At 50.9% G+C, this 26,067-nt stretch overlaps 1 protein-coding gene across 2 annotated transcripts; it reads left to right on the top strand.

Moving 5' to 3' along the window:
* The first annotated feature begins 598 nt into the window (after window positions 1-598).
* Window positions 599-22,788, top strand: THAP4 (THAP domain containing 4). Of its 2 annotated transcripts, XM_032118969.1 has the most exons (6): window positions 599-729; window positions 1,584-2,740; window positions 14,497-14,656; window positions 16,107-16,216; window positions 17,097-17,200; window positions 22,453-22,788. In XM_032118969.1, the coding sequence occupies exons 1-6, from the start codon at window positions 653-655 to the stop codon at window positions 22,570-22,572; spliced, it is 1,728 nt and encodes a 575-aa protein (XP_031974860.1). In that variant the 5' UTR covers window positions 599-652; the 3' UTR covers window positions 22,573-22,788. The 2 variants fall into 2 exon arrangements, with proteins under 2 accessions (XP_031974860.1, XP_031974861.1); XM_032118970.1 differs by lacking the exons at window positions 599-729; window positions 1,584-2,740 and adding an exon at window positions 5,765-5,889.
* Window positions 22,789-26,067: the final 3,279 nt, after the last annotated feature.

Here is a 26,067-nt window from a genome sequence, read left to right as displayed (position 1 = left end):
TGGCTGTCGGTGGCGCTCGTCACAGCTGGGCGCTACGCGCCGCGCTCTCCGGGCACGGGAGCTGCCATGTTGCCGTACGGAGGGGCGACGCGGAGCGTGGGGAGGCAGCGGGCCGGCGGTGGGGCCGGGGCCGGGGCTAGAGGGCGGCGCGGAGTGTGAGGTCTCCGCTCCTTGCACAGAGCGCCGGCGAGTGTATCCCGTGACACGTATTCCTAGGAAAGATGTGATAAGCGGGCGCCGCCATCGCGTTGTACGGCGCCGGCTGAGCCCCGCCCTTCCTTCCCCGAGAGTACCCGTGTGAGTAACCCCCTCCACCATGCCCGCCCCACTCGGAGACGCCTTTCACGGCTTGGCTGTCACGGACCGAGAGGCTCGTCGGGAGGCGGACGCCCAGCAGCGCCCACGAGGCAAGCGAGAGGCGCCGGGAGCGAACCCCCCCTTTCCCCACCTGCCCCGCGCCGTACGGCTGCAGCTCCGCCAAAATGGCGGCGGCCGTGTGGCGGCCGCCATGTTGTGCCGTACAGAAACCCCTTCCCCAGCGGCGAGGGGCGCCGGGGTGACCCGGCTCCGCCATCTTGCCGTACGGCGGCGCGGCGGGGCCGGGGCGGGGGCCGGGGCGGGCCCGGCCGGCCGAGGGCGGCGGCGGCCGGAGATGGTGATCTGCTGCGCCGCCGCCAACTGCTCCAACCGGCAGGGCAAGGCGTGCCGCGGCGCCGTCTCCTTCCACAGGTAAGGGCGGCCCGCCCGGCCCGCCGCAAGTGCCGCAGCCGGGCCGCCTGCGACCCGGTCCCGCTCCCCCCGCCGGGCCCCCACGTCAGCGGCTGCCCTTTGTTTCCCTCAGGGGAAACCGGCTCGGGGCTCCCGGATCCTCCAGCCCCGGCCGGGCAGCGGGAGCGCCCCTCGCCACGGGGCCCGGGGCCTTCCTGGCCTGTCGCCCCGACCCTCCCCCGGTCTGTGCCCCCCGCGGCCCGTCCTCCGGCTCATCCCTCGCCGGGGATGCTGCCGGCGGTGAGTCTCCGGGGAAAGTCCCTGTCTCGGGAGTCCCATTGGAAACGGAACCTGGTTCCTCTGCTCAGGGGCTTTCTTCTACTCCAGGCATTTCTACACCTAATTAAATGTTATTAAACACACCCGGTGTAAGCAGCACCCGGGTTACGGAGGCAGTGCTGGGCAGTGTGTTGGCTGAGCTGGGTGTTTTGGTGGTGGTCACATCCCCCTTCCTTGTGGACAGGCTGTTCCTCGTGGGGCTGGTGAGCGGAATAATGGATCGATTGCTGATGAAAATGGAAACAACTCCTTTTAGTCCTGCGCTTTTCGTGAAGTGGAGCTGTTGATGCAGCAAATGAATATCAAATATTTCAGCCCAAAGTGAAATAATTCTTAAATGAGTGTAATTTATCAAAACACAACTTTGCTCGAAATCTCCTAATCCTGGCCATCGCCTTGGACTTGGTCATCTTAAATGTCTTTTCCAACCTCAACAATTCTATGATTCCGTGGTTCTGTGAGTCTAAAAGTACCAACCCTTCTGATTTCCAAAATGTAGCTTATTTTTTCGTGGGTTTTGTCTGTTCCTTTTTTAGGTTCCCTCTGAAGGATTCAAAGCGCTTGATTCAGTGGCTGAAAGCTGTTCAGAGGGACAACTGGACTCCCACCAAGTATTCCTTTCTTTGCAGTGAGCATTTCACCAAAGACAGTTTTTCCAAGCGGCTGGAAGACCAGCACCGGTTGCTGAAGCCCACTGCTGTCCCTACCATCTTCCAGCTCGTGGAGAAGAAGCACGACAAGCTGGATTATGTCAGGAGCCGAAGGAAAATAGCCAGGCAGGTGCCGGTGCAGGATGGGGAGGCCCTGCGGGAAGGAGGCGGTGAGGTAGCGCAGAGGGCCCCGTCTTCTGGCCAGGACTTCATGGTGATGCAAGGGACGAAAGAGATGGAGGAGGCCACTCTGAAAGAGGAAATGGGATCGATGTCCGAGGAGGAAGAGGCCCTCCACAGCCAGCTGGACGGCCCTCGGAGAAGGACGTTAGGGGATCATTTGGGTGCGAAGCCTGGAGCTCAGACAAAGCCTGAGAGGTCTCCTGTGGAGGACTGTGCCAGGGGCAGCTGGGCGGGGAGCTGGGTGGCAGACAGAAGCGGCGTGTCGGTGGACGACTTCACCCCTCCTGCCTCTGGTGCTTGCAAGTTCATCGGCTCCCTCCACTCGTACAGCTTTTCCTCCAAGCACGCCAGGGAGAGGCCGTCTCTCCCCAAAGAGCAGCTAGAAAGGAAAAGGCCAAAGAGAGAGGTGGAACCGAGCTGCAGCAGCCACCTCTTGGGCCATGACAAGGCCGTCGCAGAAGTGTCCCCGACGTCGTCCCTCACCGCGACCCCCCAGAAACCCTCCCAGGGCCTGTCGGCGTCGCCGGCAGACCTGACCCCTCGGCCAGCCACCGAGGCCGTGGTGGGGCGGAAGGGTGACACGGACGCCAACCCCATGTCCATCAACGAGGTGATCATGTCGGCCTCGGGGGCCTGCAAGCTCATCGACTCCCTCCACTCGTACTGCTTCTCCTCCCGGCAGAGCAAGAGCCAGGTGTGCTGCTTGCGGGAGCAGGTGGAGAAGAAGAACGGAGAGCTGAAACTTCTGAGGCAAAGGATCAGCCGCTCTGACAGCCAAGTCAGGAAGCTGAAGGAGAAGCTGGATGAGATGAAGCGGAACAGTTTCCCTTACTTGAACAGCCTGATATCCCAGGACTGTGGTTAGTATTCCCAGGGGTGCTGCACCGAGGCGGAATTCCCTGTTTTCTTAGGGGCCGTTTGAGATGGAGGCTGTAAAGGTGTGATGGGGAAAAGGTATGAGAAAGGGACATTTTGGGAAGGAGAAGCAGCAGCTTGTGTTAGACCAACGGATACAGATTCAAGAATTCGCTCAGTGGGCACACAAGTTAACTCTTATATCCCTAACCTTTCCAAGATGTGGAATGGGAGCTTGGGTTGTGGTGTTGCTGGCAATTCTCTTGATGAATTTATTTTCTTTTATTTTCTTTCTGGATTATTTTAGCTTGTTTGTCACTGATCGCCCAGTGGCTCCTGTTAGGATTTTCCTTCTTCCTTTGGAGCGTGCCTGTGATTCTTTTTTTTTTTTTTTGGTGTGTTAATGAGCTGTCCTAGCAGCAGGTATCTGGGAAAGCCATTATTGTCCTCAGTGGCATAAGAAGTAGTTTTGATCTTGGATTTCATATGCTGCACTCAGGATACAGGAAATATAAGTGAGGTGGGAGGTATCAAATATGACAATGTCATGGTGCATATTGAGGTCATGATTTGTGAGCAAATGTCTATGTTTGCTTTGATCCTTTCCTCCCTTGGAAGGCAGAAGTCAGGAAACAAAGCGGGGAGTGATGGAGAATGCTTCTCTATCAATGCCAAAAATAGTAATTAAGCACCTGAAAGTACAGGGGAACTCAGTGAGGGATGAGGTCATGTAAAACATTTGTTACCTAGAAGTCAAATTGGGCCATAACTGCAAGAAAGAGTGTCTTTTAATGTAGAATTTGTGCACAATTTGTGGTTGCAAGGTGCAATTCAGGGCAAGAGTTTAGGACCATCTAATAGTGGTGTGTGTGCGGCTGCCGAGAAAACACTGGGTTGCCTTGGGAAGGATTTGTGATGTGGGGCTTGCTTGGAGAAGTCATCACCCATGGAGGGTTGGGTGTCTCCTGATGGCTAATTCTCACTTTTCCTTTAGGAAAAAAACTTCATGGCTTCTTCTGGAGCTGTTGGACAATCAGAAGGGTGATGCTGGCATAGGTGGGCACGTTCTCCAGGCTGTTACAGCACAGCCAACTTCCTCACTGAAAGAGGAAAGTAGACCCTAACAAAATGCATGAAGGTCGACACCCAGTGCTACCTTTCCCATATGTATCTAATTTTCCAAAGTATGGGGAAACTCACACTTTGATTTGGGTAGAGGGGGACAAGTTTTCCCCTGGGAAATCAGCATCATCTTGTTTGTACCTTCTGGCCTATGTTTTTGTATTGTTTAGGTGTCAAACTAAGGAAAATAACTAAATACAATTTTAGGGTTCCGTAGTTGCCATTCCTATATGTATGTATATGAAATATTTATTTTTATATATATATTTTAAAAGGTGTCTAGCTTAGTTGGAATACCTTCACTAAGATACTAATTGCAGAAGGAGTATCTTTAAGGATGTTTTTCTTTATTCTGGCAAGCACTGTGATTTTTCTCCGTTTTCCCAAGATTAATGTTTTTATACATATGTCTCTGAGAAGTGAGAATTTTATGTTCTTGTAAAAGATATTCTTAGTATATGAGTTACATACCCTATTTTATAAGGGAAAACGTAATTTTTCTTAATGAATTGACCAATTCATTACCCATTCTGCCATCTTTTATCAACAAAACTGGAGATAAGTGTGTGAAAATGAACCATTTTGGCATTTGCAGCTTGGCGTGATGGGAAGTTTGGAACCCTTTGGCTGGGAACTTTTTTAAAGGGTTTGTTGGTGACTCACTGGCTTTTTTTTTTATTATTATTATTTTTTAGCTTTATTTTGGTGCTCTTCTTTATATTGGACTCTTTTGTGTGCTCATAGCAATAGTGAAAATAGCTGATGAAGTGCAGCTAGCTGCTGCCAGGCAGAGTCTGGTTCATGCCCAGACACTTGAGTTTTACTGTGATGCAGAGCTGAGTTAAGAAAGGCTTTTTGTATTCATAAAAATACAGTCAGGTAACACATTAGGTTAATAATAGTCTTCATTAGTAGCTCTGTCTCAGTTGTCTGGAGTCATCTGATGTGTGGTTGAGGTGATGTTTTAGCTGTGAACCTGAGCCTGCATTTATTTTTTTTCTGCTGAAGGCAGTTCCTTGAGTATAAGCACCTGACTGGACTGACCCTGCAGGTTGTTACCTGTCTGCATCCCTGACGTTCAGCCGTTTCCACAAAATCCTGAGCACAAAACACCGACTTTAGGCCCACGCCCACTCAGCAGAACTTCATTTCGGTGCTAGTTCTCACGTATTTGCCTCTAATGAGACAAATAAATTTCTGCTGGCTGTATCCAAGCTGCAGCCGGCTGGGAAGAGCAGGTTTCTGCAGGAGTGCTGCACAGCAGTGCCTGCCAGCCACGCTTGAGGCTGGCTGACTCAGGCTGGGCAAGTGGCTCCCAACTCCAGCTGTCACGATGTGCTTGAGCTGTGTTTCCCAACCTGTCTTACCAGGGGGATCGACTCATTGGTTTAGGAGGAGCTCCAGGCTGTCTCCAGCACAGCACAGCTGCCATGGTGGCCTTTTCCATCTAAATGTTGAATTTAGTCGTTTGTTTGGTAGGAAAATGTTTCCTTCTGTTTCGTGGGCTACTTCTGAGGTCCATGAACTGAAGGCTGAGGAATGCTGTTGGCAGATAAGCATGCTTAGGCACAGTGTTAAGTGTACCAGGCAGGACAGGATTAGATGGAGCTTCTAGAGGATGGCAGGATGCACTGGGAGAAATGAGGGAGAGCCAGCAAGCAACCAGGGACGTGTCCTGGGGAAGGCATGACTGTTCTAACAGCACTGTCCTCTGCCACACAAGTGCTGTCTGACCATCTTGTTCTGCATGAAGGTCTCGCAGCTCTGCTGCATCAGGTGTGCTCGCTCAGACAGGAGATCCCAGCTGCTCCTTCCACGCCACCACCTCCTCTTGTCGTGCCCCACTTTGGTCCCGTTGTAAAACTACATCTCCCAGCAGGCAGCGGGACCAGTGTCCTACCCAAACATGAGCTCACTTCCCTCATAGCCATCTTACCACCCTGCGCAAAGCACTTTCTAGGGGCAGGGGGGGCTGCAGGTGGAGCAAATAGCAAAACATCTGCGAATATGGCTTGGCATGGAGCAGACACAGGTAGGATTCCATGGGATTCGAGTTTCTGTGTTCATCAGAGAGGTAAAGCTCTTAGGATTCTGCTGCTCTGAGGAGCCTCTTCCATGCTGCATGTCTGTTTTCATGAAGGTCATATTAAAGGCAGGAGAGTTTGCAAAATGAGTTCATGTGAAAAATGGTTAGAACTCTGCTAGGAATCTGTGGGAAATTTGGCTTGGATTTGTCTTCGAATATTTGTGCAAAGCCAGTGTAGAAATGGGGTCATTTACAGTACTTTTGACATGCAAATGAAGCACAGTTGGTGAACTTCGGGGCAAGCAGAAGGACTGAACACTTAATGTGTGGTTTTGTGCTGAGGTGGAGCACTGATGCCTGGTCTGTGGGGCCTGAAGTGATGTTGCCCATTGTGGTGGCAACAGATTTCATTCATGCTGCAGCAAACGAGTAGCAAAATCCCGATCCTCACTGGCAGTGAGAAGTGGGGTTGTGCATGGATGGAGGTGCTGTGCTTTCACCTGTCTGAGAAGCCCTGGACCAGCAATGGGCTGCTGTCCAGTTCAGCTTGAAAATGAAATGTGTCTAATGGGTCACAGAGATGCGCTGTCAGGGAAATTGCCTCCACCAGGGCAGGCACTGCTAGCCTGGCGGTTGCATGTTAACTTGGAGCTAGATTTTGGAAGAAAACTGCTTTTGTTCTGAGACAGCAGGTGCTGCTTGTGATTTTTTTTGTGCCCTGTCTGGGATGGGAACGGCCAGGGTAGAAAGCTGGTCCATAGGGTGAGCGTTACAAAGAACAAGGGAGCTATAAAGGAAACTGAGAATGAGATAAGGAGTAGGAATATGTGTGCATAGGCTAAGAGTGGGGCTGAATCCATGGCAGAAGGTATCTCGAGAGGGGTTGGGTAAGACTTCACTGTGGCCTGAGCACGTGGGTGGGAGGTGAACTGTTTTGTGCTCAGCACAGGAGCAAGCAGTGTGCAGGCGCGCCAGCTTTGGGACTTTGGTTGAGGAAGGTGGCTCTTTGACCTCTTCCTTGGAGAGAAAGGCACTTGGAAGGGAGGAAACTAGCCTTTTTGCACTGCTGTTTGGTTTTTTTCGGTGGGATGGTCTTGTTCTTTCCAGTTTGGTTTTTTTTTTTTGCCTAATAGTCTATAGAGTTTGTGCATTAAGCATTTAATTTTGCAGCGAGTCGGCAGTGACTCACAGCAAAAACCCAGCTTGCAGCTAGTAAGCAATGAAACAGCAAACTAAGGAAAGCACGAGAGAAAGTCAGACTGAGCTCAGGTAGGGTGTTTGGTTTCTCATAAGAGTATAATTTAAAAAAATGTTTTCTCTGTATTTCGTAAAGCAGAACTTTGGCAGTGACTACAGGCACTGGAGCTTTTACCACAGAGGCAATACCACCTTAGCACTTGGCTATGAAATTAATTACTGAGTCTATAACATGAAAATTTGTGAATATAACCACATTCCCAGCTTTTGGGGCAGAGATGGAGTGATCTGTTCAACAGCTGGTCTGCTGACACCTGGTGGGATGCATCTTTCTTAAGGAGAAAAACAGTTCTAGCACAGGGGCTGGCAGCACTTGTTGATAGGGCCTTAAACTAGCTGGGAAAGGGGAAAGGGACAAAGCCAGAGTCACCAGTGATGAGCAATGGGCTGCAGTGCCTAAACTTGAGGAAAGGAGCACTAATGGGATCCCTCAATCTGCTTTACCAGGTGTTGGCTACAATGTACCACACCTGAAATGTCTCTGCATTACCGCACCCAGCATCAGGGACCTACGAGGAGCTCGAAGCTTTGGCCCAGTCCCAGAGATCTGACATCACTGGCATAAGTGAAGCCTGGTGGGATGAGTCCTGTGGTGGGAGTGCCCTGATGAACAGTTCCAGGCTCTTCAGGAGGGATGGGCAGGGCAGGAGAGAGAGGGGGGTGGTGCTGTGTGTAATAGAAGGGTTGGAGTGTCTGGAGCTCGCAGTTGGCAGTGGCACAGTCGAGATAAGAATGTCTTTGGATAAGAGTCAAGGGGCAGACAAATAATGCAGATGTCACTGTGGGAGTCTACTCTGGACCTCCCAGCCAGGATGATGACACTGACAAATTATTCTTTGAGGAACTAAGGTATGGTTTCAAGTCAACTGCCCTGGAGGACTTCAACCTGCCAGAAATTAACTGGGATCATCACACAGGTGATACAACCCAGGCCAGAAGGTTCCTAAAACACCTGCATCACAGCTTTATGGAACAGGTCCTCAGGGAGCTGACTTGGAAAGATTATCTTGATCTCCTGCTTGTCAGCAGAGAGGATCTCATGAGCAAAGTCAGCATTGGGACCAACTGAGCCGCATCGACCACAGAGCCATCAAGTTTAAAATCTCTGGTGACAGGAGGAAAAGTGCCAGAAAAACCTCAACTCTGGCCATGAGGAGAGCAGACCTCAGGCTGCTCAGGGAGTTAGTGAGTAGGGTCCCCTGGGAAATGTTTTTGCAGGTGCTGCAGTCCATCAGTGCCGGTCGCTTTTAAACATCATCTCCTAAGGGCACAGGAGCAGCAATTCCTAAATGTCAGAAGTCAGGCAGGCTGGCAGAAGGCTGGCTTGGCTGACCAGGGATCTTCTCTTGGAAATAAGCTGGAAAAGGAAGGTGTGTGCCCAGTGGAAGCAAGGTCGGGTGACATGGAAAGAACGTAGAGATGCTGCTCCCCACGTTGGGAGACAATTCATCCAGGTAAAGCTAAATTGGAGTTGAAGCTGCCAGAACTGTGGAGAATAAAAATATTTTTTTCAAATATATAAATGGCAAAAAGCAGTTTAGAAATAACATTGCCCCATTCCAGGATGAGGATGGTCACCTCACAAACAGGGACAGGGACAAGGCAAAGGTGCTTAATGCTTTCTTTGCCTCTCTTTTCAACATGGATGGTGGGTCTCAATGCCATGAGCTGAAGGACCATGACTGTGAGAATGATCAACTCCCAGTTGACCTAGAAGTTGTGTGGCATCTGCTGCTCCAGCTGGATCCCTACAAATCTGTGGAACCTGATGGGATTCATCCAAGAATCCTCAAGGAGCTGCTGATGTTATTGCAATGCCTCTCTCGATGATTGATTTTTGAGCAGTCTTGGGAATCCACAGAGGTTGACTGGAAGCTGATGAGTGTTGTCCTGATTTTCAAGAAGGGCAAGAAGGAGGACTCCAGAGACAACAGGCCTGTTGGTCTCAATTCAGTGCCTGGTAAAATCATGGAAAAGATTATTCTGGGAAGCACTGAAAAACACCTAGTGGACAACGCAGGCATCAGTCACAGCCAGCACAGCTTCGTGAGGGGAAAGTCCTGCTTGTCAAACCTGATTTCCTTCTATGACGGGGTAACTCGCCTGGTTGATCCAGGAAAGCCGGGAGGTGGAATCTTTTTGGACTTCAGCAAAGCTTTTGATACTGTCTCTTACAGGATCCTGCTGGACAAAATGTCCAGCCCACAGCTGGATAACTGTGTTATGTGATGAGTGAACAGCTGGCTCACGGGTCAGGCACAACGGGTGACAGTGACTGGGGTGACACCAGGCTGGCACTGGTCACTGGTGGGGTCCCACAGGTCTCCATCCTCGACCTTATTCTCTTCAACATCCTCGTTAACAACTTGGTCACAGGACTTGAAGGAATACTAAGTGAGTTTGCAGCCATCACCAAACTGGAGGAGCTGTTGTCTCTCTGAAGGGCGGAGAGCCCTTGACAAGCCAGAGATAGGCAATCACCAACTGTGTGGGGTTTAACAAGGGCAGGTGCTGGATTCTGCACCTGGGACAGAGCCAGCCTGGCTGTGTGTATGGACTGGGTTAGGGGTAGGGCTGGAGAGCAGCTGTGAGAAGGGACCTGGGGGTCCTGGTCCATGGCAAGTTCAATATGAGTCAGCATATGCCCGGGGCACATCAGGCCCAGCATTGCCAGATGGGCCAGGGAGGGGATTGCCCTGCTCTGCTCTGCACTGGGGCGGCCTCACCTCAAGTGCTGGGGGCAGGTTTGGGCACCACAGTATGAAAAAGACATTAAGGTATTAGAGAGTGTCCAAAGGAGGCCACGAGGATGGGGAGGGGTCTGGAGAGGCCTTATGAGGGAGTGGCTGAGGGCACTTGGTTTGTTTTAGCTGGAGGAGACTGAGGTCAGACCTCACTGTGCTCTTAACATCCTCCCACGGGGAAGTGGAGGGGCAGGTACTGACCTCTTCACTCTTGGGACCAGTGACAGGACTCGAGGAAATGGTGTGAAGCTGAGTTGGGGAGGTTTAGATCAGATATCAGGAAAAGGTTTTTCATCCAGAGGATGGTTGGGCACTGGAACATGCTCCCCAAGGAAGTCGTCACAGCACCAAGCCTGTCTGAGTTCAAGAAGTGTTTTGACAATGCTCTCCAGCACACGGTGTCATTCTTGGGGTGTCTGGTGCAGGACCAGGAATTGTACTCGGTCCTGACAGGTCCCTTCCAACTCAAGGATATTCTCTGATGGAGCTAGAGCACATCAGTGCCAGGAGTGTTTTACTGGTTTGCTGGGGAGAGCATCAGCAAAGTGCCCAAAGGGGTGCAACTCTCAGGGCAGAGCAGCAGAGTCTAAAGCCACCTTCTGTACTTAAATATGGACAGAATATGCTGAACGAGGCTGCTCCTTAATTACCAGAACCTTGATGATGATGATGATGATTTAAACCCAGTGAGCAACTGTGCTGAGGGAAGATCTGCAGGGAACTGCTCAGCTGATGCTGCAGACCCCACACTTGGAAGAATCTGGGAGTTTGTTTGGGGATTTGTTTTGGGGTATTTTGGTGGGGTGTTTCTTTTTGTTGTTTGTATGGGTGTTTTTCTCAAGTTTTCTGCAAGAAGTGTTCCCCAGCTCAAGGAAATTGGTTAGCTGCCTTGTTAGCAACCGGCTGGCCGCTCGCTGCAGCTTCACTGATAAAGCTGTGTAGGAATTCGTGCCAGCTTAGCTTTCTGTGCCAGGGATCCCACTTGAGAGCCACGCCGGCTGTGTAGACATGGCCTGAGGGGGCTGTCCAGCTGCTCTGTCTGGTTTGTCTCATGGCAGGGAGAACTCAGTATCTCCTGTTGCAAAGCCTGGACAGCCAGTTCCAGGCTGACTGTGTTACAGTGCAGGGTGGGATTTGACTTGTAAACCCTCCGGGAATGGAAAGGATGTAGGAACAGTCTGTCTGTGAGTTTGGAGGGATGGAGCGGGGTCAGGTGGTGGAATGGAGCTGACCTGTGTGCTCAGGGCCTGGGCACAGCGGTTGTGGCCTGAGTGGCTTCGTGAAGGAAAGAGACCAAGGTGATCAGGTTGCTTATGGGTGTGTGGTTTTGCCTCCCAAACTGTTAGAACTCATGAGTGTTGTGGCTGATTTCAGTGAGATTTTGTAGAACCACAGGATGGTTTAGGTTGAAGAGACCTTAAAGCTCATCTTGTTCCAACCCCCTGCCGTGGGCAGGGACACCTTCCACTGCACCAGGTTGTGGTGTAAGGGGAGATGCTGGATCCCTAATGGCTTCCAGAAGGTGTGTCATCTGGTAGGAGATGGTGACTCCAGGAATGTCCCTTGTTAAGAAAGAGAATACAGAGAGAGCTTCCCTGTTGCTAGGTAAAAGAGGAGCTGTGCATATGAATGCAAGAGAATCAGCATTAAGAGGGCCTCCTGAGTGTGAAGCTTTAAGCATACACAAGGGTGACCAGATTCTCTTGTGCTGCAAATTCTCAGATGTCATTTGTGTTCCTGATATCATCATACACTTACTTTTTAAGCCACATTAGTGGGTTTTTTTGAAAAAATGGTATGCCAGGAGTTAAGACCTTTAAAAAGGGATGTACGGGCTCCTTCATCAGTGTCAGAGGAGTTTCTCTTGACAGTGACTGTATCTATAAACCTGAAGTTTGAAACAAAGCAGCTCAGCAAAGAACTTCTTGTTGCTACAATAGTCTTGCATTTACCTGCCCCAACCACGACATAAAAAAGCAAATTTCTTTTCAGATGACTCCTTTCTTTTTTGGATGGATTCAGTCAGACTCTCTCCTGTCTGCCTCCCTCTTGCTTTTCCACTCTCCCAGCCCAGCCTTCCATCACAGAAGGCTGCCAGGAAGGAAAAAAAAGTCTTAGTGCACCAGGCAGAGACCAACACTGAAGCTAAGAAGATCACTGCATGGGATGAGATCAGGATGTCTGTACTCACCTGCACTTCACTGAGTCCCTGGTCCTTATTCACTTCTGCTGCTCTCAACTTCACCAAGCCACACGAGAACTAAAGAACTCACTGGCTTTGCTGCCATCTAGGTAGTTTGGAAAACTAACAATGGTCACTTGGCCATAGTGTTTGTCCAGGTGCCAGAGACTTCAGGATGTACAGTTACATCTTCACTTTTCAGCTGCCTGGAATTCCAGCTCTTTGGGAGTGAGACCACCTTGCCAGGTCAGGCACCTCCAGCCAGGCTGGACACTGCACAGCAGGGCAGTGGGATCAAGCTGGGGGTGCTGGGAACGATCACTTGGCCTCTCTTGGTTTATAATCAAGTCTAAAGAGTGGGAATGGCTGAAGCCATTCCTTTCATCTGTTGTTTTGATGCTTTTTCCTGAAATGCAAGCAGAAGAAAGGGAGGTGCCCTATGAAAGCAGTATGGTGACAGAAACCATCCTGCTCCTGGGATGCTGACCCAGGAGAGGGCAGCAGCAGCCCAGGCTGCAGGCTCCTGCAGCTTTTCCAAAGCTATACTTTTCGGTTCAGTCACGGGAGATGAGCCTGCAAAAAGCTTGGAAAGAAATGTAGTGGTGAGTGAAAGGCAAACACCAGTTGGAGGGAGGAGCAGTACACTCCTTACCCACAGAACTGTGTGCTCTCCTCATGGAACTGGGAAGGTGAGTACAAGGAAATACTGTCCAGTACACTGACACTGCTGTACAGATTGTGGGAACTCCTTTCCAAGTCCTGGGTAAGCTGCTGGGGAATGCACAGTCTGACAGGGTGTTCTACAGATCCTGGCTCTGATGCTGTACACTTTTACCACCTATTTCCTAGTGAGCTCTCTTGTTTCCTCATGTTGCTTCCCTTGCAAAATACTTCAGGATAAAGCAGAGTAAGTAGCAGCACTTTGCTGACATGGGCTGGCTTTTAAAACCTGCTGTCTGTGGGAGAATGAGTACCACAAGTGGTTTCTTTTACCCAGGAAAGCTGCTGTTCCTTCTCCTTTGGCATTTCAGGTGTGGACTGTGTGTTCTTTCTCCTTGCTTAGTGTTTTAGCCTGACATTTCGTAAAGAGCACAGCAAAACTCAGACTGGTCAAGCGAATTTTGACCACAGCCTTACTCTTTTAGGTCGTGATTGCTCCCTGCAGTTGAGTCTGTTCCTTTTAGACCAGCCAGACAGGCAGCTTGTTCTTGTGTTCTTGATCTCACTAGGTGTGGAAAACACCCCCCTGCAACGCCCACCTTGCCAGTACAAAGCATTTATCCCATGGGGGGGAGGAGGACATGCTTTAAGCATACTTCAGTCATATTTGTCTGCATAACAGACACTGAGAGTAGCAGGCACCCCGTTTGTGTGGGAATCCATCTTTCCTGACGTCCCATAGGTGAAGTTTTGCTTTCCCACCTTAGTAATGGATCGGCTCTGCTCTTCATGTGGCTTTAAATTGTCTGTCTCCATTTTCCTGATGTATTTTTTTCAGGTCACAACCTCTGAAAGTAAAATGCAAAAGTGTTTATCAAAGCTCTCCTACAGCACCAAGCCTGACAGAGTTCAAGAAGCATTTGTGCAATGCTCTCAGGCACATGGTGTGACTCTTTGGGATGGTCCTGTGCAGGGCCAGGAGTTGAACTGGATGATCCTTGTGGGTTCCTTCCAGCTCAGCTTATTCTGTGGTTCTGTAAAATCACTTGTTAAAGAAGTTTTTACTTTGTGAAACAGACCTTGGTTGCTTTTTAATAACTGCAGTGACAAAGGGAAGTATCTTTCTCTTCCATTTACTCTTTACCTTACAGGCACTTTTTAAAATGTTTGTTTTAGTCCAGAGCCTAAGCAGTACAGCTTCTGAATGATCCCTGCTTGTCTCTTTGTACAAGTTCAGGTCATTGTTAACCTCTTAAAAAAAATATTATAGCCAAACTTTCATCTTGAATATGTACACAGCCTGATTTTCTTTTGATGTGAGGGCTCGTTTCCTTGGCCTCTGAAACAAGCAGGAACAGTATGCACTCAGTGCTTGAGAATGATTAGCCCAGAGCACTAGAGGTTTCATTATCATTTAATGATTATTCTTTATGCTGAGATTTCAGTCATCTTCTGCCCTGCATGTAGATGGGAGAGGGCTTTTTTTCAGATCAAGCTACAGAGAGGAGTCAGAAATGGACCACCTGGAAGAGAGGGCTCTATGTATGGCTAAGGGCTGGTTTGGAAGCAGGCTCACTTTCCATGACTGTTCATTTTTCCCCATCTCCCACCTTGGAGCTGGCATTGCTCTAAAGAAAAGCATTGCTGTGGTGTTGAACCATTTCTCAGGTGTTTCATGTTCACCTCCAGCCAGCTGGAGGCAACTCACAACAACCTGCAGAGCACAGATCCCTGAGGTTTTCTTTCTTCCTCCTTTCTTTTCCTCCACAGAGACTCCCCAGCTGAACCCTGTGATGGAACCCCTGTCCTGGATGCTGGGCACCTGGCTCTCAGACCCACCAGGAGATGGCACCTTCCCTACAATGAAGCCTTTCCAGTACCTGGAAGAAGTGCACATCTCTCATGTGGGGCAGCCCATGCTCAACTTCTCGTAAGTCGAGGGGTCTGTCTGTGTTGGCAGCAGCTGTTGGACTGGAGCAGGCATGGCTCCAGGGTGATTTGTTTCTTTTCAATGGCAAAGTAGACAAATTTTCATCTACCAAACAAAATGGTGTTGTGGTGTGTGACTGCACAGTCTGACTTTCATTTTCCTTGAAAACTTGTGATTAATTGGCGTTCTTTGTGAAACTCTCACTTAGAATAAATGAAGGAGCTATTGCGTGGCTACCAAGTTTGTCCATTTTAAGGTGTGGTCCTCAGTCTTCACCACTGTGAAAATCTGAGAAAAATTAGTGCTTATCAAACCATATGGGATAGGAGGCAGGTAGCTTAACTACTTGTTTTGGCTGCAAGTGATTGTTCTAAGAGAAATCAAAAGAAATCCAGAGGGAGGGAAGTGACAAGTTGGCTACTGCTCAGTACTGCTCCAGTGCTCGTTTGGGAGGGATGAGTTGGGAAGTGTGTTGCTTGGAAAACCAAGAAAAGAAGAATTACAAGATGGAAGTGCTGTGTGAGAGATGCCCTGTGTTCCTGGAGTGTGATGGAGCTGCCAGCTCAGCCTGTGACTGCTTTAGTCCAATATCCAGAAGAAACAAAGCTCTGACAGTCGTGCTCTGGCTGCTCCTCCCTCCCCAGCTTATGAACAGTTGCTTATTTGAGTCACCTGTTCTTTTTCCCCCCTCCTTTTCTTTGTGCCAAGGAGTTACACAGCTGTGAACTGTTGAGCTTTGGGAAGCACCAGGGAAATAGGCATCAGGCTTGGAGGACAGAGACTCTGTGGTTTCCTGGCTCCTGGAGCAGTCAGTAGCTGTTAAACATGGTCCCTGTATCCCTTAAATACTCCAAACACTGAGAGCTGCCTGATTTGAGTTTGTTTCTCCTTTGATCCGTATAATCACCCACATTATGGGTGACCAAACCTACGGTTCTTAGGGCCTCCTGAAGAATACCTAAGGATCTGAGGTGAACTTTTTATCTTTTTGAAGGGGTTGATGGTAGAAATATGTCTGCTCCCTTGCTGCCTACAACAAGGAATATACAGAAAAACCAACTCACCAGGTGTAAAAGCTAAATAGAGATGATACAGTAATTCCAGATATTTACTTGGGAAAAGGAAGTTTTTGAGACACATGTGGCTTCAGCATCTGTGAAACATCTGAGTTCCTGAGGGGTTTCTGAGCTAGTTCTTAGAAAGACCCAGGGGCTGTGGAAAATCTAAATCCTGAACTTAAAGACTTAACTCCAGTTCTCAGAAATAGCTGTGCCTCTGTAAAGTAACCATATTTTTCCAGGTTTACATCTCTCAACTGTAAAGCATTGTCAGTCTTTTACTCTTGAAAGAGTACTGCAGGCACTCATGTGGTTAAACAAGAGGAAACCAGGCCAAAAAGTGTCCTTTGAGTGCGAAGCACGTCAGCTTTTGTGCTCTGATTTCCCCTCAGGTTCAACGCCTTCCATCCGGATACAAGGAAGCCCATGCACCGGGAATGTGGATTCATCCGCCTCAAACCTGACACTAATAAGGTGGCTTTCATCAGTGCCCAGAACACAGGTACCCACCTGATACCCACACTGGGAAAAAGAAGACATCCTTACCCTGCTGGGCCATTTCATCACTTTTCCAGAAAGCTCTCACACCTCTCACAGTTTAGTTTAATTATTTTCCCTGTCAGAATTGCTGCTCTTTGGCGCTGGACCCACAGTGATTCCTAAACTAGGAGAACCTCCCAGTGTGTGGACGTAGCACCTTGCTACTCCTGACCTTATGGGGACTGAATGAGAGAGAACCGCATCTCAGTTATTATAAGTGACAGTGTTAAACCCCAGTTGATGCTTAAATTGCATCTAAAATGGCAAGTGCTGAAGGGAAGAGTGCCAGTTGCGCTGTGATACTCATCCCACATGGCGTGAATAAGTCTGGCTGGATTTTTCTGAGCAGCATTCCCTGTCTGAGGTTGTGTGGGTCTGCAGTTGTCAGTAGTGCTAGGGCAAATAAAACCGTTCTTCTTAGGGAGTGCTGGTCTGTAACACAGCCTAGTAGATCATGGAATGGTTTGGGTTGGAAGGGACCTTAAAGCCCATCTTGTCCCACCTCCCTGCTATGGTCAGGGACACCTTCCATTATCCCAGGTTATTCCAACCTGGCCTTGGGCACTTCCAGGGATGGGGCAGCTACAGTTTCTCTGGGCAACCTGTGCCAGGGCCTCCCCACCCTCACAGGGAAGAATTTCTTCCTAATATCTAACCTAATTTCTCCTCTTACAGATTAAAACCTTTCTCCTTGTCCTATCCTTGTCTGCATGTGTAAAAAGTCCCTCTTCCTCTTTTTTATAAGCCCCCCCCTTAAGTACTGAAAGGCCAAAATAGTAATTGTGACATGCTTAAATAACTTTTGCAGCCTAATAAATATGTATGCCCTTGCTTTTCCCTAGGTCTGGTGGAGGTGGAGGAAGGGGAGGTGAATGGACAAGAGCTGTCTATAGCTTCTCACTCCATAGCCAGGATCTCCTTTGCCAAGAAGCCCCATGTAGAGCAGGTGAGTGCACACAGAGTGAGCCATTCCCGTAGCATTGCTCGCCCCAGAAGGAGTCTAGTTGAGAGGATAAGTTATTTAGCATGCTTTAATTACAGAATGCCATCAGGAGTTCTTGGAAATACTGCATGGCATCCTGACTTATTCTTTCTGTAAGAGCCTTCAGAAGATACTTTGTACATTACGAGACCCAGAGGGATCGTTATGATAAAACCTGACAGGCTGCATCAGACCAGCTAACCCAGAATCCTGTCTCCAGCAGTGGCCAGTAGCAGGTCCTTAGGGAAGAAAATAGGAAAGTCTTGGCTAAATACTCTTTTATGGCACTGGGATTAGTTATTAATGCTGGTTTTCGGGATTGGTTGCGGTATGAGGATGCACATTTAAGGTCTGGTCAGTATTGGGCCTCATGAGGATATTTTAGGAACACCTGCAGATCTTGCTCACTTGCTTTTCAGAGCATTCACACCTTGCTCTGGTCTCTTTTCCCATCTGTGGCTTCAGGGTAGGGCTGGCACTTGCTGTCAGCTCTACCTTTGGTTGGCTGCTTTTGGGGCTTTGACATTTTTGAGTGTATAGCAGGGGTTTGTTGATAGAGCTGGTGGGGGTACAGCCACTGTGAGTACAGTGGCACTGCTGGAGTCAGTGTGGCATCCTGAGGTCACTGCTGCAAGTGTCACTGTCACATCTGAAGCTGTTGTGGCTGAACAGCAGCTGAGAGACAGCGAGGCTGAACAAGCTCTCACCTCCTGGTTTTTGTGTGCTATAAAACTGACCCTTAGATAACAGAGAGCACAAGTTTGTGCAGATGTAGACAAAAATTGTACTTGCTTACATAGATAGTGAGCGTCCTAACTTTGGAAAGTCCCAACTCCCCTGCCTTTGGATGCATGTTTTCAGTTGCTGGGATTCCCCTTTCCCAGGAACAGCTGTATTGCCTCCTTCCCGTAGCAGAAGTAAAGCCATGAGATACTGTGGATGTCAGCAGGCGAGCAGAGCTCTTAACTGCAAACATTTAAATAAAAGGGACTGTCCTCTTTGAATCACTGCCTGAACTGTGGGCAGATAGACTGGCAGGAGGAGAGGGGAAAGCACAGGAAGCCAGAAGATGTCTTTCTAGTTGAGGGCTCCGAAGCTGGCTTTGGCTGAAAGAAGGAAGCTCTGGAGCTGGAGGTCCAGGCTCATCTGGTACCTGAGGGAAGCTCAGGTCCTAGTGAGTATCTGGGAGGCCCTTGCTGGTGAAGGAGGGTGTGGAATGAGAGAGGTTTTCAGGGAACCAGCTCCCAGTGCCTTTTCTCATTCACCAAGAGCAGCTTAAATTGCCTGTGGAAACAAAGAGGCCACAGGTTTGTGAGAAGGACACATGTGCTGCTGCAGTAGTTGCTCATTTTGAGAAAACTTCACCATATTGTTGCATTCCTGGTGAGAAGTGATTCAGGGTGGCTGTGGCTCGGCTGAGCTGTCACTGAGGCAGGAATGCCCATTTCCTGCACCAGGCTGTGTCATGAGCAGTTTAGGTTGCTTGAAGAATCACCTTTAAAGGTGTTATCAATGCAGATTTAATACAAATTTGGGAGAGCACAGCTTAACAAAATTTGCTGGCAAGGTTCCCTCTGTTAACTACTCATAGATGAAACATCCAAAGGAAAAGTGGATTTGAATCAATTTAGAATGATTTACATGGAGACTGAAGACACAAAGGGTAAGGGAGACCCTCCCACTGAGTCACAAGGTTCCAAGAGGACTGTCTTGCTTTCCAGGCTCCTGATGAAGCTCAGGTGTGGCAGAGTCCAGTCTTGGTCCCAGACTTGGTCAGTGGTTTATGTTTAAAGGGACAAATATAAGGAGTAAGGGAGACCCTCATGTTGAGTCACTGGGTTTGTGATGAGTGTCCAGAGGACCAACCCGTTTTCAAATTACCTTTAGAGCTCAGGACAGTCCTTGCTGTGGGTACTGCGGGCACTGGCTGATGCACCTGCAGGGCTGCTGTGTTTCCTGTGAAAGATGGTGGAGATTAGTGGGATTTCCCAATGGCTGGAGACCCATGGCACATGGGAAGTGCCTGAACATCAGGCTGGAGAGGTCCAGCTGCTCAACCTCACTTCACCCCCTGGAGATCTCAGCATCCTCAGATGGAGGAGGAGGTCAGTGTCACCACACACAGTGTGGTTTCACCACCATCAATGGTGCCTGGCTGACCTGGTTGACTTCTGAGAAGAAAGGACTGGATTTGTGGACAAGGGGAGAGCAGTGGATGTTGCTTCCCTTGAATTCAGCCATTTCCCATGTCCATTTCCCAGTGCTTCATGTTTCCTCTCCAATGTGGGAAGTCTCCCCGTGTGTCTTGGCTGTACACAGAGCTTGGCCTCACACTTTTCCACCAGCCAGCCTTTGCCTGAAGCTTGCTTTTAAGAGAAAAATCTCCCTCTTCATTTTTGTCCAGTTCCTTTCATTTCCTTCTTTTGCATTTAGGATTTTATTGCCTGGTCTGCAATGGTCCATTCAGGAAAAAATGGGCCATTCAGGGAGCCCTGAGCTAAAGTCACACACGTTAAAGACGAGTGACTTTTGTATTCCTTTTAACTGCGTTTTCATTCTTAGGGCATTTGAAGAACACTGATGCATTACAGTCACCAGATAGGAATCCAAACATCATCTGTGTGTGACCTTGTTCATGCTGTTGTTGCCCTGTGGATGCTGGAATGACAACATGTCCTCCACAGCCCTGTGTAGCTCCGCTTCTGGGAGGAGTGTTGTCAGATGTGGGCTTTGAGGGCACACTGTGGCCATAGCAAGGGTTCTGTTAACAGAGAGGATGGAGCACACAGACTGGCAAGAGCTCATGGACGTGCCCTTGAGTGACCTCAAGGAAGTGAAGAGTTTGGAAAAACCTCTGTATTCTAGGAATTTCTAAATGGTGCTGGTTGAAGTGATTGTGAATGAGTTGTGCTTGCAGCTGCCGTGCCCTGGTGTCATCCATGTGGTGTCGTGGCCATTCTCTGCTGGGCTGGGCAGCTGGAGTGACACCCTGCATCCTTCTGAAACAGCACCTGAGGTTCAAAAAGCCTTGGTGAATGCTGTCTCATCCACCTCCCTGAGCTGCCAGCCAGGAGCCATCCTTCTGGTGGAGGGATGTGGTGGACAGGGCAGGGGCATGTAACTCAGGAGGTGTTTCAAGATGTCACTAGGTCATGTAGGAAGAAAATTAGAGAGGCAAAAGCCCAATTAGAATTTAATCTGGCCACTTGTGTGAAGGATAATCTAAAATGTTTTTATAAATACATTAAGGGCAAAAGGAGGGGTGAGGACAACCTTTATTCTTTATTGGATGCAGGGGGAATATAGGAGCTGAAGGTGAGGAAAAGGCAGAGGTACTCAACACCTTCTTTGCCTCAGTTTTCAACAGTAAGACAGGCCTTCCTCAGGACAGCTGGCCTCCAGAGTGGGTAGATGGGGGCAGGGGACAGAATAGCCCCCTTGTAACCCAGGAGGAATCAGTTAGAGATGTGCCGAGTCACTCAGATGCTCACAGGTCTCTGGGACCAGATGGGATCCACCCTAGCGGGATGAGGGAGCTGGTGGATGAGCTCCCCAAGCTGCTCTCCATCATTTATTGTCAGTCCTGCCTCACTGGGGAGGCCCCAGAGGACTGGAGGTGCCAGTGTGACCCTGTCCATATAAGGAGGATCTGGGAAACTCCAGGCCTGTCAGCCTGACCTCAGTGCCCAGCAAGATTATGGAACAGATCATCCTGAGTGCCGTCACGTGGCACCTACAGGACAGCCAGGGGCTCAGACCCAGCCAGCGTGGATTTAGGAGGGGCTGGTCCTGCCTGACCAACCTGATCTCCTTTTATGACCAGGTGACCCAACTGGTGGATGTGGGGAAGGCTGTGGATGTGTCTACCTGGACTTCAGCAGAGCCTTTGACACGGTGTGCCGCAGCATTCCCTGGAAAAGCTGCAGCCCATGGCTTTGGACAGGAGCACTCTTCACTGGGTTAAGAACTGGCTGGATGGCCAGGCCCAGAGAGTGGTGGGGATGGTGCTGCATCCAGCTGGCTGCCAGTCACCACTGGTGTCCCCCAGGGATCTGTGCTGGGCCCAGTCCTGTTTAATGTCTTCACTGATAATCTGGACAAGGGGATTGAGTCCACCATCAGCAGATTTGTGGATGACACCCAGCTGGGTGCCAGTGTGGATCTGCTGGAGGGTCGGAGGGCTCTGCACAGCGACCTGGACAGGCTGCATAGATGGGCCGAGTCTTAACAATGTGTGAAGTTTAACAAGTCCAAGTGCCAGCTCCTGCACTTTGGCCACAACAACCCCTGCAGTGCTACAGGCTGGGGACAGAGTGGCTGGACAGTGGCCAGGCAGATGGGGACATGGGGGTACTGGCCAACAGCAGCTGAACATGAGCCAGCAGTGTGCCCAGGTGGCCAAGAAGCCAATGGCACCTGGCCTGGATCAGGAATGGTGTGGCCAGCAGGAGCAGGGAAATCATTCTTTCCCTGTGCTCGGCTCTGGTGAGGCCGCACCTCGAGTGCTGTGTCCAGTTCTGGGCCCCTCAATTTAGAAAGGCCATTGAGATGCTTGGACACATCCAGATAGGGGCTGGTGAAAGGTCTGGAACACAGGTCCTCTGAGGAGCAGCTGAGGGAGCTGGGATTGTTTAGCCTGGAGAAGAGGAGGCTGAGGGGACACCTGATCACTCTCTGCAACTCCCTGAAAGGAAGGTGTGGACAGCGTTTGGTCTCTTCTCCCAGGCAACCAGTGGCAGGACAAGAGGACACAGCCTTAAGCTGCACCAGGGGAAGTTTAGGTTGGACATTAGGAAAAATTCTTCACAGAAAGCATGATTAGGCACTGGAATGAGCTGTCCAGGGTGGGGATGGAGTCACTGTCCCTGGAGGTGTTTAAGAAAAGTCTGGATGTGGCACTGAATGCCATGGTTTAGTTGATAAGGTGGTGTTAGGTCACAGGTTGGACTTGACGACCTCAAAGGTCTTTTCCAACTCATTTAATTCTGTGGTTCTATGAACCTGCCTTGTTCCATGGATAAGGGGCTTGGAGCTGCTTTCTTTAAGAAGAGAAAACTCCTTGCTTATTTGCCTGCTGTAGTGAGGATATCCTTCCTTCGTGGTGTGTTGACAGCAGCCATGTGGATGGCAAAGGGCAGAAAGCACAGGTATAAGGGATTTAGCTTGTGGATGCTGGTTGCTTGATTTCCTTATTTCTTTCCCTACCCCCTCTTTAGATTACCAGAAAATTCAGGCTCAATTCCGATGGGAAACTCGAACAAACTGTCTCAATGGCAACCACTACGCAGCCCATGACTCAGCACTTCCACATTACCTACAAGAAGGTGACGCCCTGACGCTGGGAGTGCCGGGTCTCCTCGCTGGGGGCAAGGAGCAGGACATCGTGCACCAAGAGCAGCAGCAGCTCGGGAGCACGGAGAGCATGGCAGACCCTGGAGCCGGCTGCCTGCGCTCGTCCCCTGGGCCCCGGAGCTGCCCGTCCTATTGAGAATGTTACTCAGATGTTTCTGTAATGGTATATAAAAAAAATAAATAAAAAGCTTTTATTTTTATGGCTGTGTCTTTGGTGTGATTGCAGGGTGGTGTGTGCTGCCTGTTCATGAGTAGGTGTTGGATTGGAGATCCAGCCTCGTGGACAACCTGCATAACTTTGGGGAAGCCGCAGGTTCTGGAATGGATTTGCACTGCAGGGAAAGACCCTGAGAACTCCAGAGCCTGTCCAGTGAAACTTGGCTTAAGTATCGGGAGGGAGCACCTACATCTTGCTCTGGGATAGAGGAAACTGGCACAGGCCCCCATCCCAACGGTGCTGTCCAGCAGTTTGAAGGGAATTGCTGCAGTGCTGGAGGTCAGGGCCAGACTTCAGTGCAGAATATCACAAGAGTTTGGGGGACAACCATGAACCAACAAGCACTCAGCCTGTGACACACCAGCAGCTGAGGAGCTTCCGAGTGCTGCCAGTGTCCAAGGAACCTCTGAATGACACCAGTGACTGACAGAGCCTGAGTGCTCCCAGTGACTGAGGAGCCTCCAAGTGCCACCAGTGGAAGCCAAGCCTTCGAGTCCTGCCAGCAGCTGAGAGGAGTCAGGTCCGGGAGCAGCAATGGAGGAGGCCAGGCAAGAGCCAGCAGCGCCGCGAGCCGTCAGGATCTGCCGCATCTGCGTGGATCCCCTCCGCAGCCCCGCTGCCGTGGAGCCCTGCGGACACGTGTTCTGCCACGCCTGCATCCAGCCCCGGGCTGCCCCCGACGCCGCTGCCACCTGCCCCATCTGCCAAGAGCCCATTGGGGCCATCCGCCTGCTGCAGGGGCAGGACAACCGTGCCGGGCTGGCCCCGCGTCGCCACCGCCGCCGCCTCCATCCCTTCGTGGCGCGGTGGCGGCAGCGGCAGCAGCAGGAGCAGCAGGAGGAGGCAGCTGCTGGAGGTCGCTGGCACCAGAGATTCTCCAGTGCCCCCACCCCGTGCCCCAGCAGCGTGTCCAGAGAGTGTTGGAGGAGCTGGACAGAAACGGGCCAGGCCAGGACGGTCCATTGTGGCTGCTGAGGGAGCGGGGCAGAAGAGTTGGCCTCAGGGGACCACCTGCACCTCCTCTCCTTGGTCCCATTTGAAGTGGAGCCTCCATGGCCCCTCTGAAATGAAAACCGGGATGCTGAGAAGGGCCTTGCCTTGTTTTTCTGCCCGTTTGCTCATTACTGCAGCACTGGGGGAATGGGAGCTGTGGAAGAGGGAAGGATACGATTGTGGGATCTTGGGTAGAGGGTGGGATATGGCTGAAGAACTGGTGGAGAGGGATGAATGTGGTTGTTGAAAGTGGAAGAGGGGCCATTCCTGGTTGCTCCTGCTTTGCTTATTCCTCTGGAAATGCAGCCCAGAAAGAACAAAGGGAAGGGAGAGTCCCCTGCAACTCTCAGCAAATTCCAAGGGGAGCAGTGTCTGCTCTTCCTGAGGGCCAGGGCAGGGACAGGACTGAGATGGAGGTTGGGGCAGACTCTCCTCTCCTCTCTCCTCTCTCCTCTCTCCTCTCTCCTCTCTCCTCTCTCCTCTCCTCTCCTCGCCCCACAGCAGCTCTGCAGTCCTGGGGAGGCTCTCCAGGCTGGAGGAGGCAGCCCTGGCACAGGCGCCAGCTGAAGGGCACTGCCTGTGGGAGAAGCGGCCCCAGCTGGGATAGACCTATTCAGGGGGTCTCCTCTGAAGCAGCCCAGAGCCCTTCCCCACTCTGGGGCACCCCAAGAGCTGTGCAGTGTCCAAAGGGTGCATCCCAAAGGATGCCAGGTCCTCACTGCCACCCTGCTCCATCCCCTTCCATGACCCCGGTGGCTGCAGAGCTCCTGGCACTGGGGCCGAGCTTCTGCCCACCCCTCCCTGCTGCCTTGGCAGACCTTGTTTCCCAGGAATAGCCCCCAAGTATCAGTGTCAAGAGTGTTGGGGGCTGAGTCTGCCCCATCCAGGGCAGCTGAGCACGGGGTGAGGCTGCTCAGGGTGACCACGGCCTCACGGTGCCTTCTGCCCTGGAGACAGATGGAGATCTCATGGAGGTGTAGGTGGGAAAACCCTGGCAAGCGGGAGGTGGCTCTTTGGTACTGGCCAGCGGCTCCCCCTGAGCAGCACCCTCCTGTTGGAGGCCCCAGGCTGTCTGTAACAGGTCCCTTGGAAGGAAGCATCCTTCATGGGAACTGCTCAGAGACAGGGGTCCAAAGGATGTCTTTGGGGCATGGAGGAAAGAGGGAAAGAGTGTCCTCCCTTACCAGGGCATTGGAATGCCTTCCCCCCTGAGGAGAGGGACATGGTCCATGTTCTGCAGTGAGGTTCCTCCTTGGGGATGCAGGACAGCCTGCAGCACCCAAGGCAGCAGCACGATGGCTTCGGGGAGGGTCAAGCTCTGTCTGGAGAGGGGGCACAGGTGAGAGAGACTTTGAGTGAGATCCCAGTGGAGGCCCTGCAGTGCTGGCAGGAGGTTTGCTGCTATTTTTGGCAGGAAAAAGCATCCTGGATCACAAACATCAGTATGGCTGAATGGGACCTGGGGCATGGGACATGTGCAGGCACAGCCCCCGGAGCGCAGCCAGACTCCTCTGTGTTCCCGCTTCCGTCCTCCTGCTGCTGCAAATGGATGTTAACTTGCTGGGAATTGCTCTCAGCCTTGCTGCTTTTTAGCTGGGCTTTTAGGAGGAGCAGTGGGAACCACCCCAGTGCTGGCTCCAGGCGAGTCCCACCAGACCATGGTGGTTTTGGCATGTGCAAAAATGAAATAAAAGCCCCGGTCTCCGGGGAGCCAGCCAGCCGAGAGCGGATGAGCGCTCCCATTAATGTGTCATTCATGTGCGGCTCTGGCGTCGGCTCTTTCGGCAGTGCAGAGGTAATTACAACCCAACTGTAAAGCCTTGCACATGGATTTATTTACTGCCTTATTAGTGGCATCTGTTCTCCCAGCGCAGTGGCTCAGCTGTTTGCTCTTGTTCGGGGAAACCAGTGGAGCTCATCGCGTGGATGGTCCGTGCTAACTCACACCCTTGGGCTGGAAAGTGGGCTCAGGGAGGTGAGCGCACCACTGGGGCTGCATTTTGACCCTGCTTGTTGGTTTGGTGCTTCTCCCCAGCACCTGAGCCCAGCACAGCATGAAGGGGGCACAGAGCTTCACCCCAAACCTGGAGGACATGGCTGTGTTTGAGATCCAGCAGCATTTCTCTTCCCGCCTGACTCCCGGCACTGCCCCACAATGTTTTACTATCAGAAAACCACAGAATCATCGAATCATGGAATCATCCGGGTTAGAAAAGCCCTCTAATATCAAGTCCAGCCATCAACCCAGCACCTCCACTGTGTTCCACCA

Source organism: Corvus moneduloides, chromosome 10 (assembly GCF_009650955.1).
Source record: "Corvus moneduloides isolate bCorMon1 chromosome 10, bCorMon1.pri, whole genome shotgun sequence".
NCBI classification, from domain to species: domain Eukaryota; kingdom Metazoa; phylum Chordata; class Aves; order Passeriformes; family Corvidae; genus Corvus; species Corvus moneduloides.
Note: the sequence above shows the minus strand (reverse complement) of the source record. Positions and strands in the feature narration are given on the sequence as shown.